Source organism: Phascolarctos cinereus, unplaced genomic scaffold (genome assembly GCF_003287225.1).
Source record: "Phascolarctos cinereus isolate Bilbo 61053 unplaced genomic scaffold, phaCin_HiC Scaffold_5;HRSCAF=322, whole genome shotgun sequence".
Classification (NCBI taxonomy): Eukaryota; Metazoa; Chordata; class Mammalia; order Diprotodontia; family Phascolarctidae; genus Phascolarctos; species Phascolarctos cinereus.
The window spans coordinates 295,718,688-295,734,439 of record NW_027555958.1 but is presented as its reverse complement, the minus strand read 5'-3'; the positions used below and the strand labels follow the sequence as shown (position 1 = coordinate 295,734,439).

General features: G+C 50.5%; 1 protein-coding gene across 2 annotated transcripts in view; it reads right to left on the bottom strand.

Annotated features, from left to right (window-relative positions):
• Positions 1–14,569, bottom strand: part of MPP2 (MAGUK p55 scaffold protein 2) — a 37,181-nt gene extending 22,612 nt beyond the window's left edge. Inside the window, exons 1-3 of one of the 2 annotated variants that reach the window (XM_020997719.2) lie at positions 14,324–14,569; positions 10,356–10,419; positions 1,596–1,714 (exon numbers count right to left, since the gene is read on the bottom strand). In XM_020997719.2, the coding sequence (XP_020853378.1) occupies positions 1,596–1,714; positions 10,356–10,386 (150 nt within the window). In that variant the 5' untranslated portion in view covers positions 10,387–10,419; positions 14,324–14,569. The remainder of the gene's footprint in view (positions 1–1,595; positions 1,715–10,355; positions 10,420–14,323) is intronic. The other variant, XM_020997721.2, reaches the window with a different exon arrangement.
• Positions 14,570–15,752: the final 1,183 nt, after the last annotated feature.

The following is a 15,752-nucleotide window of genomic DNA, read 5'->3' as shown; positions in this document are numbered from 1 at the left end:
CTTCCACTTCATCCCAAGCATGCAGATTTCCAGGTCACTTTTCAAGCAGGCACTAATTAATTTTCATGATTAGGTTTTGGCTCAAAACGCCCTTACTGAGACTGACTATATTAAAATCCATATTGCTCTGAGTGATATAGGATAATTAAAAGTGACCACGAACAGGTAGTTGGTTCTCCCTGGTCAATCTCACCTTTTCCAAGCTCAGACGAATCTCCGCAGTTATCCATTTCCAGACCAGGCGCACTGCCAAGATCCGAGGCAGATGCCATCAGATTCCTCTAACCCAGCAAACCTACATTTATGGAGCCGCTGGCCTGGAGAGTCTCCCCCCACCCACACACCCACCCAGTCTCTTTTCTTTTTGCCCTGAGTCTCTGGAACCTTGCCCAAAGCTTCCCAGTGTGTAATTCCAACCAGCAGGTATTCAAGAATAGTCCTGGGAAATCGATGTCATTTACTGTTTGGCACAAACACACAGAGGCTCTCCCTGTACCAGCTGCTTCAGAAATCAGAGCAAAAGTCATTCAAGGTGGAACAGGTTCATTCACAAGGTGACTTCGATTATATAATATAGGAAATAAACTCTGGCACACTACTCATTTCCATGCATGGGAACTTAGTCTAACTCTGCTCATTTCTGAATTTTGCTACCTCTGCTTTTTCTGAAGCTTCCCCTGAGGCCTACCTTGTATCGGAGCTTTTGTTCCTGGAAGGTTTGTAGGCGTTTGGCCAAATACATTGACGTTCTAACCTGTAGACTACAGATGCTCACACACCTATCCATTTGCATACACCTCTCTGGCACAATGACAACCCAAGTGTCTGGGTTTGCCACCTCACTGCAGCTAAAGAGGTCTGCTCCCTTCCAGGGATTACAGACCCATCAAGGAGTCTCTGAGAAGGCAGGAAGGGGATGGGCTCCCTGCTGCCCCATCCTGGTGTGAGCTGCACAGCCATGCCACCCTGGGAGAAGCCAGCTGGGCCTAGATAGAACTCTGAGACAGGCAGTCCACTGGTCCAAAGATGGCAGGGGGAGTTGGGATGGATTCTGGAGGTTTCAGACATAGACACACTAATGCATACAAGTCACAGAAACATAGACACAAACACACCCAGCCACGTATTAAGAAGGGGCTATTACACAGACTGGTGATTATTATTATCAGTTATTATACTGATCCCCACAAAAACTGGCTAAGCCAGGTCCGGGGAAAGTGTGTTTCCACCTATAATCACCCAACTTCATGCCTCAAGAATGGGTTCTCATGGGGCAGCTAGGTAGTCCAGTGGATAGAGCACTCAAGAGGACCTGAGTTCAAATACGACCTCAGACACTAGTTGTGTGACCCTGGGCAAGTCACTTAACCCCAACTGCCTACACACACACACACACACACACACACAAAGAATGAATGTAGACACACATCATCTCAAGCTCTCTCACTGCGTCCAGATTTTGAAATGCAAAGCTTCCCAAGGCCACAGGATAGCACATCCAAAAGCTTGTCTCCAAGGACCAAGACTGAGTTCTCCACCCCGGTCCCCGACCCTGTACACCACACCCCCATGTCCACCTCCCTATGGAACTGTACCTTTGCCAAGGATCTTACTATTGGACTTTCCATGATGCCTCGAAGGAAGATCAGGTCTAACTCAGCAGCGCCCGTGGCATTGGGAAAGGTCCCCAGGTTGTCTAGGACTTGCTGCATGGCTGTGGGAAGATGGAGGGGGAGAACAGAAGAAAGGTGGGTGGCAAATCCAGGAGTGTAGAAGGGGCAACTGGGTCAGGCTGCATGCCAACCTTTTCTAGGGCAGAAGGGGCAGGAGGGGATGTCCACATCTCCAGCCCTCTTTCAGGAGAGTGGGCGTAGGCAACCAGGGCAGTAGCCTTCCTTTATTTCCCCAGAGCTTAGCACCTTGCTACTCCTCGGGTAGGCCCTTCTCACTGGCTTAACAGCCTTTCTTTCCAGGTGTCTGTGTGAATCTGACCATGATGTACATGATATGTACATCATAACTGCTTGCTGACTAGCTGTCCACTGAGCCCAAATGGGGAGGCTTTCTAAAATATCCACAGGGGTGGGAGCTTACCCGTGCTAGCCAGGGGACATGATGATACCTGAAATGCGCACCTGGTCCCTGAAGATGTTTTCCTGCTCTTAGGGATGAGGGCTAGTGGGAAAAGTGGATACTTCCTGGGCTCCCTCTCCCCGCCCCTACCTCCCGGAGTGATGCCAAGTATAGCAGATGAGAGACTGCTAACACAGCCAGAAGAGGAACTCGTGTGTGTGTGTGTGTGTGTGTGTGTGTGTGTGTGTGTGTATGTGTGTGTATGTGTGTGTGTGTGTGTGTGTGTGTGCGTGCTGGGTGTCTTTGCATGGAGGTACAAGGGAATAGTGTCAGATTCCAGGATCCATTCTCTGCCTAGAGTCATGTGGCTCCAGGAACTAAGGCAGAGTTGGCAGGCATCTCTGCCAGGGTTTCACTGAGTAATGATCAATTGGATCTTAATCCACCCCCCCACCACGATCCCCTTACCCCTATCTATTCCCAACTGGACTCCAATAGGGCAGCCCATGCTCAACAGGGGCCCCAGGATATGGCCTAATGCTGAGGAGGCACTCATATAGGGAAATAGCAGGACCTGAATAACTTGCATCATCTGTATATACAATGGTCACATAGTAACTCATACAGTACTTTTAGGTTTACAAAGCAGTTTCCTCACAACAGATCTGTGAGGATTTGAATGCCGATTCCCATTTTACAGATGACAATACTGAGGCTCAGAAGCAAAGAGCCTGACTCCAATTCCATTTTCCCTCTCACCCTCCCCTAAACCCCATAGATACCAGCAACAGCACTTGTGACCACTTGAAACCCCCCAGCTCTTGCAGGGGACCAGCATGTCTAGACACGTTAAAGCCCATGGTGGTATGCGACTCTAAGCACTTGTGGACAGAGGCCAGAAAGCAGCCTAAATCGGCATGGGGACTGGAGAATATACTTGTCTAAGTACACTTCCAAGCCTCAGCCACAGCCTAGACATTACTAGAGACATGAGGAGACGTGTGAGGACAACCAGAATACCAGAGGTGTGCCAGCCAGTGCCCACCGTGCTCCCTGAGGTATGAGCTAAGTGTATGCAGGCTGGGCATAGGAAAGAAGCAAGTTTCAGAATGAGGGAGAGGGAGGAAGGTTGGGTGTACCCAACTGGGAGCAGAGATGGACAGGGGGTATCATTACCCAGCCCCACCATGCCACCCACACCAGCATCTGCACCAGCACCCAAGGGGATGGGTGTGGAGACAGCCCCTGGCACCCCCATCTGCTCCTGTCACTGCTCCCCTCCTTTAGTGGGGGATAAGGCACAGAGTCAGTGGGTGACCTGATCAGGATGACAGCAATGGGCCTCCCCTCCCCCACTTTCTTCTTTTCCCCTTCCCTCTCCTCCCTGCCTCATTTTCCTTAGAAATGCCTTCCTCATGCAGCCCCTTTCCCTAATTTTTTAGGGTTTCTAGACCTGATGCACTTCAAGTCTCCTTATGCCACCTCCGGGTTTTTTCTCTCATTCTATGTATTCACAATCACCACCATACCACATCCCAGGACAGACACCAGAGGGAAGCAACATGGGACCTGGGTTTGAGCCTTATCTCTGCCACTTACTAGCTATAGGGCAATAGGTCAGCAGTGCCTTCCCTAGGCCTAAGTTTGCCCCCCTGTATAAGGAAGGGGTTGGGCTAGATTCCCTCAACTCTGAAATACTCACAGCTAGAGAAGGAGCAGGTATGAACTGCCTCACTACCCACTTTGCCAGTGCCCCCTGGGTGGGGTAGCTCAGTTCTCCCCTGCTATCCCTCCATGCCCCCATTCCCTCTTAATGCACTACTCCTCAGGGGTAGGCCCTTCTCCCTGGCTTAACAGCCTTCCTTTCCAGGTGTCTGTGTGAATCTGACCATCCCTAGTACATGCAAGAGTGAAGTGGTCACACCTTTTCAAGAGAGTAAGGGTAAGGTGTATTCAGCCCATGACGAATTTTTATTAATGGCACTGGCTGGTTTTCCATTGTCTTTTTATCCTCAGTTCCTAGCACAATATCCTGCACATAGTAGGCTCGTAAATGCCTGTTGGTTGGATTGGATTGGACGGCAGTCACAGACAGAAGAGCTAAGAGAGAAATACCCTTCGGCTTCCCTCTTTAATCAAGTCTCTGTGCCCCTTACTCAGACACACACAGCAGATGCCACCTTCACCAACCTCTATAGACCAGGGAGAAAGGGATCCCCCTCCTCTGACCCAGGAAGATTGGGTAGGAGAAGGGTGCACTCTGCCCCCACCCCCTTCATGGCCGCTCTGGGTGGTCATATCTGGCAACACTCCCTTCAGCCCCAATCCCACCTCTTTCTCCCCTACCTTCCCTCCGGAGCTCTGCTTCCTCTGAAGAGCCCAGGGATATGCCCTCCAAGGAGGCACCGCTGCCTGGGCTGCCCGCCATAGCTGCCCGGCCCCCTCCTGTTCCCTGCCCCCCAGCCCTGAGTGCTGCAGTAGCTGCTGCTATCTGCCACCCTCCCAACCTGAAGGTACTAAGCCTGGGGAAGGAGGGACCCCAGGAGCCCCTCCAAGGGGCTAGCCAATGGTAGGGCTCAGCTGCCTCTGAGGTTTTCCTGATTGGCAGAAGCTAGGGTGGGGGGGGTGAGATGTGGAGTCTCTTCTTCTAAGGGGCAGCCTCTCCCCCGTTTAGATCTGTGAGGCGGTTGGGGAAAACAGGCATGGTTCCACCCCCCAGGACTGGCACAGTGCCCAGAGGACCACCCCCTCCCCACCCCACCTCTCCACAAACCTGACACAAGAAGACCTAGTCATGGAGAGGGAGGGGGACCTTCATCCTCAATTTCTCCTTCCTCACTTTCTCCTTTCTCTTCCCTTCCCTTGAAACATCCCACACCCCAAATCCCCAAATCCCCCCACTTCCAGGGGGCCCCCACCATAGCTCCAGAAGCTTCTGTTCCACCACCCTCTCCCACCCCAGGATCCCTTCCAAGCTCATCTCCTCCCAATTCCCTGATCTTCTCTGCTCTTAACCCAGCCAAAGAAGATGGCCCGGGAATGACCCCCCAGCTCTTGCCAAGGACTGATGGGTACTGAGACTGGCACAGAGATGGGCTTAATTGAGCTCCGCCTCTGACTCCCCCTTCCCAACCAACAAAATCAGTTAAATAAAGAAGCAAGCTGAGTCCTCACTCTTCCTCCTCAATCATTTCTCCCTCCCCTGGGAGATGGGCAGGGGGCTGCCTGTCTGACAATGATTGGCATTTTGGAATGGAGGAGAGGAAAGAATGAATTCCTCTCTTTCACCGTCCAGAAGGGCCATGGGGGGAAGGAAGGATGAAGGAGCTCCTGCCAGTTCCTTGCCCTTCTCTCCTCATTCTAAGCCTGAGGTGCCCAGGGAGGGCGGTCACCAGGGTGCTGCTGCTGTTCCCGGAGGAGTGGCAGTGGGTCGAACAGCACCCCTGGCTGCCATGGCGGCAGGCAGGATTATTCATTAGGACATTAACCCAGGGATGTGAAGCAGATTTAAAGGGACAGCACTGCTTGGAAACAGTCCTGCAGACCCCCAAGGTTTCCTCCCCCTCCCTCTCCCTTTCACCATAACCTTGAGAGAAGGGAAGGAGACTAGGTGGATGAATCCAGAACAGCAGGGGTGGATACCAAGAACAAACCCACCCCATGGCACTCCCACATCCAGTCATGCCTATCAGAAGAGAAAAGGCAAAACCATGCCCCCAAATTCTTTGGGATCAAAAAAGAGAGAAGGGAAGGGACCAGGGAAGGGACCTCTGGGGTATATCAGGATATTATGGAGGGGGGAGTAAGGCAGAGCAGGGGCCTTGCTCACTTTAACCCTTCACAAGCTGCTGTCTGCCAGAAGCCCAGTATTCTTTAAATATGACAAAAAGAAGTAGCAGAGCCCACTTATATTTTTCTAGATAATCCAGTAGAGTAGAAAGGGCAGGGTAGGGGAGAGTTAAATAAAGAAGCACTCAGATAAGAATATTGGACCCCAACTCCACTGCCCGGCCCCCAAGTTATTTCTAATAAGCCTGCAGTGAAAAATACAGTGGGGCAGCTAGGTGGCACAGTGGATAGAGCTCTGGGCTTAGGGTCAGGAGGACCTAAGTTCAAATCTGGCCTCAGACACTTAAAGCTATGCAACCCTAGGCAAGTCACTTAACCCCATTGCCTAGCCGAAGAAAAAAAAAAGTAAGAAAAAAAGAAAACCCAAAATCGGGTTCCGAAGAGTCAGACACAACTGAAATGACTCAACGAGAATAAAGGTCCCTTCTTGCTCTAAATCCTGTGATTCAAATGGGTAAGGCAAACTGTTGAGGGTGAGAGGCATAGCAGAAAGGTGTTGGGTTCGGAGTCACGAGATTTGAGTTCAAATTTTAGCACTATTACTACTTGTCTGATCCTGGGCAAGTCTATCAACCACCCTGGACCTCAGTTGAATTATCTGCAAAATGAGGAGTTTGGACTAACTGACCTCTAAGGTCCCTTTCAGTCCTACATCTGGGATCCTGGGATCTCACCACCACCATGGCACCATTAGTCTAGGATTCCAGGTAAAGAAAGGACTCCCCAGATAGCACTGGTTTCAAGGCAGAGACCCAGAGAGAGGAGTTCACACTTTCTCCTAAATGTCCCTTTCTCCTCTTTCCCTCTAACCCAAGACCAATGGACAGAGCCGGAAGTCCCCCATCCTAAGACCTTGCTCTAGGAACCCTGAAGAAGTCTCTCTATGGGAGGTGTTTGGGGAAGTAATGGAGTTTTCTACAACCCCTTCTCCCGGCTCTATGGTCTGCTCCTCTCCAGCTCTGCCATACCCCTACTGCACAATACTGGTCCTCAGTCTGCCTTAGCTTCACTGGGCAGAGATAAAGGCCTCTGGCGTGCCCACAACCCACCCTGGCCATGACCCCCCCACCCTCTTCTCCCCATGCCATTAATGGATTTACTGGATGGTCCAGGATTACCGTCCTTAATCATCAGCTCAGGAGGATGGGTTTAATTAGCCCGTAAGCAGCTTACAGAAGGGCCCTCAAAGGCACCGAGAGGGAGGCAAGGAGTACCATGGCCGCAGAACCGAGAGGCACCCAAGTGGGTGAGGCAGTGTGATTCCTGAGGCACAAGGACACAGTCTAAACTACTGCATTCAGTGGCAGAGAGAGGGCACCAATCCTAGTATGGACAGGGAAGAGGGGAGGCCCAAGATCTGTATCCAAGAAGAGAAAATCTCTATATAAGGCTTGGAATCAAAGGGTCAGAGCTCGAAAGCCGAAATGAGGCAGCCAGGTGGTCCAGGGGAGAGACCACTAGACTTGATAATCAAAAAGACCTGAATTCAAATTCTGCCTTAGACACTTACCAGCTATGTGACCCTGGTTACATAGACCAGGTTAAAGTTGGTCCAGAGGCAGAGTTAAAGTCACTTAGCTTTTCATAGCCTCAGTTTTACTATCTGTAAAATGGAGATGCTAATAGTATTTCTCATGGATGTTATGAGAATCAAATGAGATGATACACATTAAGCGCTTTGTGAACCTTGAAGTGCTACCTGTTATGATGTACGTGCATGGCTAAGTGAGCAGTATCACAGTCACGTACTTCAACCTCACTCAAGCCTGTTAGTAATGAGGTAGGGGGAGAGGGAGGTAATTTCCCCATTTTTTATACTATGCACAGGGTAACCTTTGGCAGCAGGGACTTACAGAGCTATTGGGTGGGTGGGTGAGAGAAGAGTGATTAGGTGGACTCCTGAGTGGTGCCACTAAAGCAGGTGAATCCCCCATAAGAGCAGGAAGGTAGTAGTAGGTCTTGTCATTATCTGAGCTGTGTGTGGTTTATATGCCTGAGCCACTCACTTCCCTGCTTGGTCCTTCCTAGCCCCCAAATCCTCTACCCTGGGATTCAGGTCTGCAACATGGACCCAAAGCACTTCTCCAACTTCACCTACTCCACAGGAGGCCTCTGTGCTAGACAGTATCTCCACTGTCTCACCTCAGAGCTTTGCTCATGGCCTTCCCTCTATCTAGAATGCCCTGTCCACCACAATCCCCTGGACAAAAGCCCCACCTTGGACAATGAACTCCTGGGACAGGGATTGATTTTTGCCTTTCTTTGTAGCCCTACCTCTTAGCACAATGCCTTGTACATAGTAGACATTTAATAAATACTAGTTGACTAACTACCCAGATTTCAAGATCCAGCCCAAACCCTCCTTCTTCCCTAATGCTCTTCTTGACCACCTCAGTGAGGATCTCTCTCCCCTCCCCCCTTTCCCTTTTCTCTCTCTCTCTCTCCCTCTCTCTGTCTCTCTCTGTCTCCCTCCTTCACCCCCATGTCTCTGTCTCTCTGTCTCTCTCTGTGTCTCTTTGACTCTCTGTCTGTCCCTCTGTCTCTTTCTGTCTGTCTCTCTTTCTCTGTGTGTGTGTCTCTGTCTCTCTGTCTCTCTCCTTCTCTGCCTCTCTGTCTCTCTCTGTCTCTCTCTGTCTTTCTCTGTCTCTGTCTCTGTCTCTCTCTAAGGTCTCTATCGCTCATAGGGCATTTACCACACAGACCTTGTATTGTAGTTATAGAAACTATTTTATCTCCCCTACTGGATTAGAAGATCCTTGAAAAGAAGGACTGTGTTTTACCACATTAGAATAACCAATGTCCCCACCTCAAGTCTCTCTCACCCTCAATCTATCCTCAATACTAATACCAGAGGATTCTTCCTAGAAGGCAGCTACATGGTGCAGTGGATAGAGTGCCAGGCTTAGAGTCAGGAAGACCTGAGTTCAAATCTGGCCTTAGATACTTACTAGCTGTGTGACCCTGGGCAAGTCACTTAACTCTGTTTGCCTCAGTTCCTCATCTATAAGATGAGCTAGAGAAGGAAATGGCAAACCACTCCAGTATCTTTGCCAAGAAAATCCCAAACAGGGTCAGACATGACTAAATGAAAAATTCTTTCTAAAACATGGATCCCATCACTCCCTTGTTCAAAAGCTTTCAACAGTTCCATATTGGTCGCAGATAAAGTTCAAACTCTTAGACTAGCATTCAAGGCTCTCCAACATTTGATTCTAGTTTCCCTTTTTAGGTTAATCTCATAGTCTTCTGCTTCAAGAACTTGACATTCCTATTCACTGTTCTCAGAGCATGGACCATGCCAAGAGTAGGGAATCTTCAGCCCTGAGGCCACGTATGACCTCAAGGCCAAAGGTTCCCTACCCCTGGACCATGCTTTCCTTCCTCCATGGGTTTATGTTCCCTGGACCCTCTCCTCAACCTGTCCACCATCTTTTGAAATCCCATTCGTCCTGAGGCCCCTGAGGTTCAAATGCTATTGCTTTCAGGAAGCCTTCCCTAATCCTCCTGGCTGGAAGGGATTCTCATGGATCTCTCATGCCTTTTTGTATCTCCCTGCAGTACTTGTCATATTTCATTCTGTATCATATTTATCTTTGTATACACCTTATCTCCCTTTCTAGTCTGAAAGTGGTCCAAAGACAGGGGATCTGTCTCTCCTTCTCAGTGTTTTTCATACAGTAAATACTTGTTTGTTGAATGTATTGAATTACTTGATGAATCTTTGTCTATCTTATAGTATAGGGCAATGGAATAAATACTGAGTGAATGAATAAGTGAGTCTGGGGAGAAGATTTGAATCTGCCCTTTCCTGGGGGAAGAAAGACCAGTGGCCTAAATCCCCCTAACACACCACCTGAGCAGCGAGGTGGCCCCGTGGATAGAACACCCAGCCCAGCATCAGGAAGAGCTGAGTTCAAATCTAGCCTCAGACATTTACTAGCTGTATGACCCTGGACAAGTCACTTCACCCTGTTTGCCTCAGTTTCCTCATCTGTAAGATAAGCTGGAGAAAGAAATGGCAAACTACTAGCTGTATGACTCTAGACAAGTCACTTCACCCTGTTTGCCTCAGTTTCCTCATCTGTAAAATGAGCTGGAGAAGGAAATGGCAACCACTCTAGTATCTTTGCCAAATAAAACCTCAAATGAGGTCACAAAGAGTCAGACATGACTAAAATGACTAAACATAAACAACAACAATAACAACAACATGAGATGCCCCAGGCTGGCTCTGGGGAGACTGTTACCTTTCCTCGGTGCCACTTCTCATAGGCACCTATGTTCTGCCCAAGTGGTTGCCTGGCTACCACTAGTCTCCAAATTCTGGACACCGTTAGGTGGGGGACTTCCTTATCCCCTTTGCACCCACTGTTCATGCCCTCCATGGCCACAAAAGGGGAGTCCTAACTGAAGGGACACCCTCCCCCCCTTACCAGACTCAGAGTTGGTAGCAGCAACTGGCATGATGAGGACAGCTGTGGTTGTCAGGCAGTTCTCCTGTGGAGAGAGAGACGAGATCAAGAAAAAGGAGGGGCTGGAGTAAAAGGAAAGGGAGGGACAAGGCATTTTTATAATGGGAAGCTTTTGAGCTTCTGATAGGTCTACTGGTACCCAGGATGTCTGCCACTCATCACTCCCCTCTCTTGCTACTCTAGCCCAGGACCCCCAAGAGCAGCCATGATGCAATAAGAGACAGAGGAGAGATGTGCTAGGGATAGGAAGCAGGATGCACTGCCCTAGAGAAGAATCTCAAACCCTGTCCGTCTGTGGGGAAAAGAAGGGAACGTGGTTGGGGAGGGTATGAAGGGAGCCTGAAGGTGAACTAAGACTGCAAGTCAGTGTGACAATATGGTGCGAAGAAAACAGTTCTGCATTTGGCATCAGGGAACCTAGATCTGAGACAGTTCTGGATTTGGCATCAGAGAACTAGATCTGAGACAGTTCTGGATTTGGCATCAGAGAAACTAGATCTGAGGCAGTTCAGGATTTGGCATCAGGGAACCTAGATCTGAGACAGTTCAGGATTTGGCATCAGGAACCTAGATCTGAGACAGTTCAGGATTTGACATCAGAACCTAGATCTGAGACATTCTGGATTTGGCATCAGAGAAACTAGATCTGAGGCAGCTCTGGATTTGGCATCAGGGAACCTAGATCTGAGACAGTTCAGGATTTGGCATCAGGGAACCTAGATCTGAGACAGTTCAGGATTTGACATCAGGGAACCTAGATCTGAGACAGCTCTGGATTTGGCATCAGAGAACCTAGATCTGAGTCTTGCTTCTGCTACTTACTACCTGTGTGATCTTGAGCAAATTTCTGCACCTCAGTTTTCTGATCTGTAAAATGAAGAGGTTGGCCCAGATGGGCCCTAAAGCTCTTTCTGGATCTAAATCTATGATCCAATTAAGATAAATTTTCTCTGTGGCCCTTGAAAGGGCAGCTGGGAGCAAACCTACTCCCCTCCCACTGTCACAAAAGTAAACTTTTCTACCACAGAGGCATCTTTGTCTACTCCCTTTCCAGGGTCCTTTCGAAGATCTCAAAGCCCTCTATAAACTCTAACAGAAATAGAGTGATACCAAGTGAAGAGTCAAAGCAGGTAGAGTCATAGTCATCTATGAAACCTGAAGTTACCAGATTCCCTTTGATGCCCTCCCTGGCTGGTGCCCACAGTCTAGGGCCTGTGCTCACCCTGTGCCAGAGGATTTTTTTAAAAAATTCAAAGGACTTGGGACAGGGGTAGAGAAGGGGAGAATTTAGGCACCCACACCTCCCCTAGGGCAGAAGAGAATGGGAACAGTATACCCAGTGATCATCTTCCCTTCCCCCACCAAAGCTCTAAGGGAGGGGTTGGGCTGCCAGATAAAACTCTAATTCCCAGTTGTCATGGCAACAGGAGCCTGTGGCTCATACAGACAGGGTGAGGGAATGGGGGGGGGCCCACAGGAGAGAGAGAAGCTCAGAAGCCTGTTGGCAATGCCCACTGTGAGGCATGATGCCCAGTGTGTTCTGTGTCCTGGAGAGAAGGAGAAGAGATATGCTTGAACTTTAATGCTCTCCCCACCCCAAAAAAGAATCTTTTCAGAGACTTATCTGGTCACTCCGGCTCTCTTCTCCTCCACCCCCAAAAGAGTGGACCTCTCTGGGCTTGAGCTGGTCCTGTGCTCAGCTGGGCAGTGTAAGGAAATCAGGAGGAGGGGTGAAAACCCCTCTCTTTAGCCCCTCTCTGCTCCCAGGAATCCAAGAGCATGGTTGGAGAGAAGGTCCAGGGAAAGAAGGGCTCTCAAGCTAATACTCAGCCTGGGAGGGATCTCGGGAGACCTCATTTCAGCAGGCTGAATGCCAGACACTGTCCCCGCCTTCGCAGTACAATGCAGATAACCCTTTCTTCCTGGTTCTACTTTCCCACTGGAATTTTCTTCACCTCCCCAGTGCCCCGCCAGTTGGTGGTGCCTGATTAGAGATGGGCCAGCCCAATACAAAGGTAACTCAAGATAACTCCCTCCTCAAAAGGCATGTGTGCTAAGGGTGGGCAGGGGGTGAGAAGAGAGCTTTTTAGCCCATGCTCCTGCATTATCTGGCCTAGCCCCATCAAGTCCTGGATCCGTTCTGAGTGGAAGGCTGTTTCCCACGATTTCAATTCCCCCTTCTCTTCCTTCCCGTCTGCCCACCCCGCAGTTCAGCCCCAGCCCTCCCAAGGGAGTGGAGTGAGGGTTGTGGTAAAGCAGAAACCTCAGTGCCAGTTCAGCCAGTCAGCCTGGTCCAGTGCCAAAGTCTTGGGTCTCTAAGCTGGGAAAATGCTTTCCACATTCTAGAGAAAGTCAGGCACAGGTGCCCTCTTCCACCTTCTCCCCAGTCTATAGCCACACCTCCCAGCATCAAAACCCTGTCCTACCACCACCACCACCACCACCACCACCACCAATGCTTCAGGCACTGGAAATTAACAGGTTTGGGATGCTAAAGCCCCAGGAAAGATGAGATAGGATAGGGTCTCAGAAGTCTCAACTACAAGTGATTTCCTGAGAATTCCCTGTAACAGAGAGAGATAAGCATTACCCTGAACCCACCCCCACCCCCACCTCCTCCATCTTCCCAGGTCCCTATACATTTTGTAAAGGACTCAGTTGCCTTATCTGTAAAAATGGAAGTGTGGAGTAATAACTGATCCTTTTAAATCTTCTGATTGCTACTCTCTGAATGGGAGGAGGGGAGTTGGAAGGGGAGAGGGTACTCAGAGAAAAGAAAGACCTTACTATACCCGCCCTCACTTCAGTGGATAACCGAGATCAAAGAGAAGCTGAACTGATCGAGGTCACATAGGCTGAGGGCTTGGCTACCACTGTCAAAAGGACAGACTGGACGCCAGGTTCCTCCGCCCCCCTCTCCTTCCCATTTCTACTGCTCCCCCCACTCCTCCAACCTCCAAACACTCCCGGCACTAGGACCTGGGAAGGGGGTGCGAGTGTTGTGCACGATAAAAAGAAACAGCATCTTGAGTGCCTGAGGGAGAAGGACCGATGAGGTCACAGTGTAGTCCTCCCCCGCCTCAGTATCCCTTCAGCATCCCCCAATCCTGGGTCCCTGTTCCCCCCCTCCTACCTTCCTTGGTCATCCTATTCCAAGTAATTGCGAATAGCCTCCCCATCTCCCAGCTCTGCTCCCAGTAAAGATCAATCAATCCCCCAACCCCAAAAGCGCCGGGAGGCAAACGTGCCCCTTCAGCGTCGTCCTCGCTGGAGGACACAAGGTACCAAGGGGACCCAAAGAGCTCTCTATCCCTTGCCTTCCATCCTCCATCAAGCTCTGCTCTCCCCCGAGCCTGGGAGATGGGGTGGATTGGGGAGGGCGGGGTAGATGGGGCAAAGCCACCCTTATGTAACGTAATGTACTGACACTCCTGATTGGAATAGCATTTATGGGGTACCCAGTGCCCCAGATGCCACTCAGATGTCAGCTCCCCAACACCCGTGCCTCTTGACGTCACCTCAGAGCCCTTCGCATGGTGGGTAGGGGAGGTCTCCCGGTGCCACCCCCCATATCCCCTTCCCTCTGGAGTCCTAGGCAAGGAGGATCAACAGGAAGACGGCCAGACTGAGGGAGGAGGGCTCACAAGGGATGTCAGCCCTCTCCTTATATTCTCTGTCCTTCTCAGGGAGCCCTGAGCAAAGAAAGGGTCTGGGGTAGAAGATTCCTCTAGGAGGGGCCAGATGGATGACGGGCGGTGGGCTGTCGGTATGGGGAGGGGGTGGCATGAGCGGGGTGCCAGAGCCCCCTTGACTAGAGTCTCATCTTGTGCATCTCAAGTATGCACTAGGACAGAGAAAAGGACAGAGCCCTAGCACTGTGTACAAGGGCCCAGGGCTAAGGAAAGGGCAGAGGGGAGGACAACGCCTACCTGCGCCCCGGGGAGTCCTTGGCTCCCGGCAGCTCCGGCTCAGCCTCTCTTCTCCGCGGCTCTTCGAGCTTGTCAATCTCTCCTCGCTCTTAAAGTGGCAATGCCTCCTAGGAAAAGAGAGGGGGCGCGCGTTGGGCGGGGGTGGGGGCCTTCAGCGGGAATAATGGGCGGAGGGACAGAATCTAGCAACCCGAGTGGTGAGGCTAGGCTGGGCATGGCCAGCAACTGGCTTCCCAGCTTTGAGAAAGGAGCTGAAAGGGGAGGAGGGGAAGGAGGCGGGTTGAGCCCCGAAACCTTCCCTTGGTATTTAGGGAATCTCTTAAAGGGGCGATGAGCAAGGACTTCGGACTATCTCGTCATATCCACTCTCCTACCAGGCTTCGGGGAGAGGACGGGTACTTAAAGGGCTACGGAAAAAAAGGTTGAATAGCTCCCTCACCTTTTCCCTCCCTACTTCGATATTTCCATCCTTCCCAAGGAGGGAGGGTGAGAGGATTTGGGACACACACATGCAAAGAATCTAGAAGGGACCTTACAAGGCTATTGAATCCAAACTCTTCTGTTTTACGGATAAAGAAACTGAGGCACAAAGTAGCTTAATGACTTGTCCAGGAGCTACTGAAGCAGAATTTGAACCCAGGTCTTCAGGGAACTGGAAGTTCTGTTCTAGCAGAACCCTGACAGCTGGTGACATCAGGGTCCCATACTTTAAAAATAGGAAGAGTTGGACTTCAAAGAGAGACTAGAACCAAGAGCAGGAAGACTAAGGTGGCCTGTCTTCAGGCACTCAGGGGGAAAGGGCAATGTAGGGCAAATAGCCCTGAGCCTGGAGTCCCAGGACCTGTGTTTGAATTCTAGCTCTGTTATTTTACTAGCTAGATAACCTTGGGTAAGTCACTTCCTTTTCTGAGCTTTAGTCTCCTAAACTGTCAACTGGGAGAGAATGGATGAACTCTAACTTAAGCCCCTCCCAGATCTCCAGCTGTAGGGCCCCAAAAGATTGCTCCCCTGCCTCCTCTCCCCGCCGCCCCCCCCCCCGCCTCTGGGCACCTAACCAAGAGTTAAACAGCCTCTCGCCCCGCCCCAGGCTCTACTCTAAGTCACTGAACACACGCTCGGTCCTAGGGCGTATCGGTAGTGGGGAGTTTGGGAGCTTGAGCTGAGGTTCGATTCCAACCTCTGTCACTTAGGCGCTTGGGAATTTCGGGCCAAATGGCTCTGGATATGGGTCTCGTTGCCTTGCTAATCAATAGATATTATTGAACCTCCTTCCTTACTCTCAGAGTGGCAGAAATGAACTTTTTTTTTAGGAAGTTGGGGTTAAGTGACATGCTCAGGATCACATAGCTATGTGTCTGAGACTGGATTTGAACTCAGATCTTCCTGACTTGCAGAGCCAGCTCTCTATCTACTGAGCCACCTAGCTGCC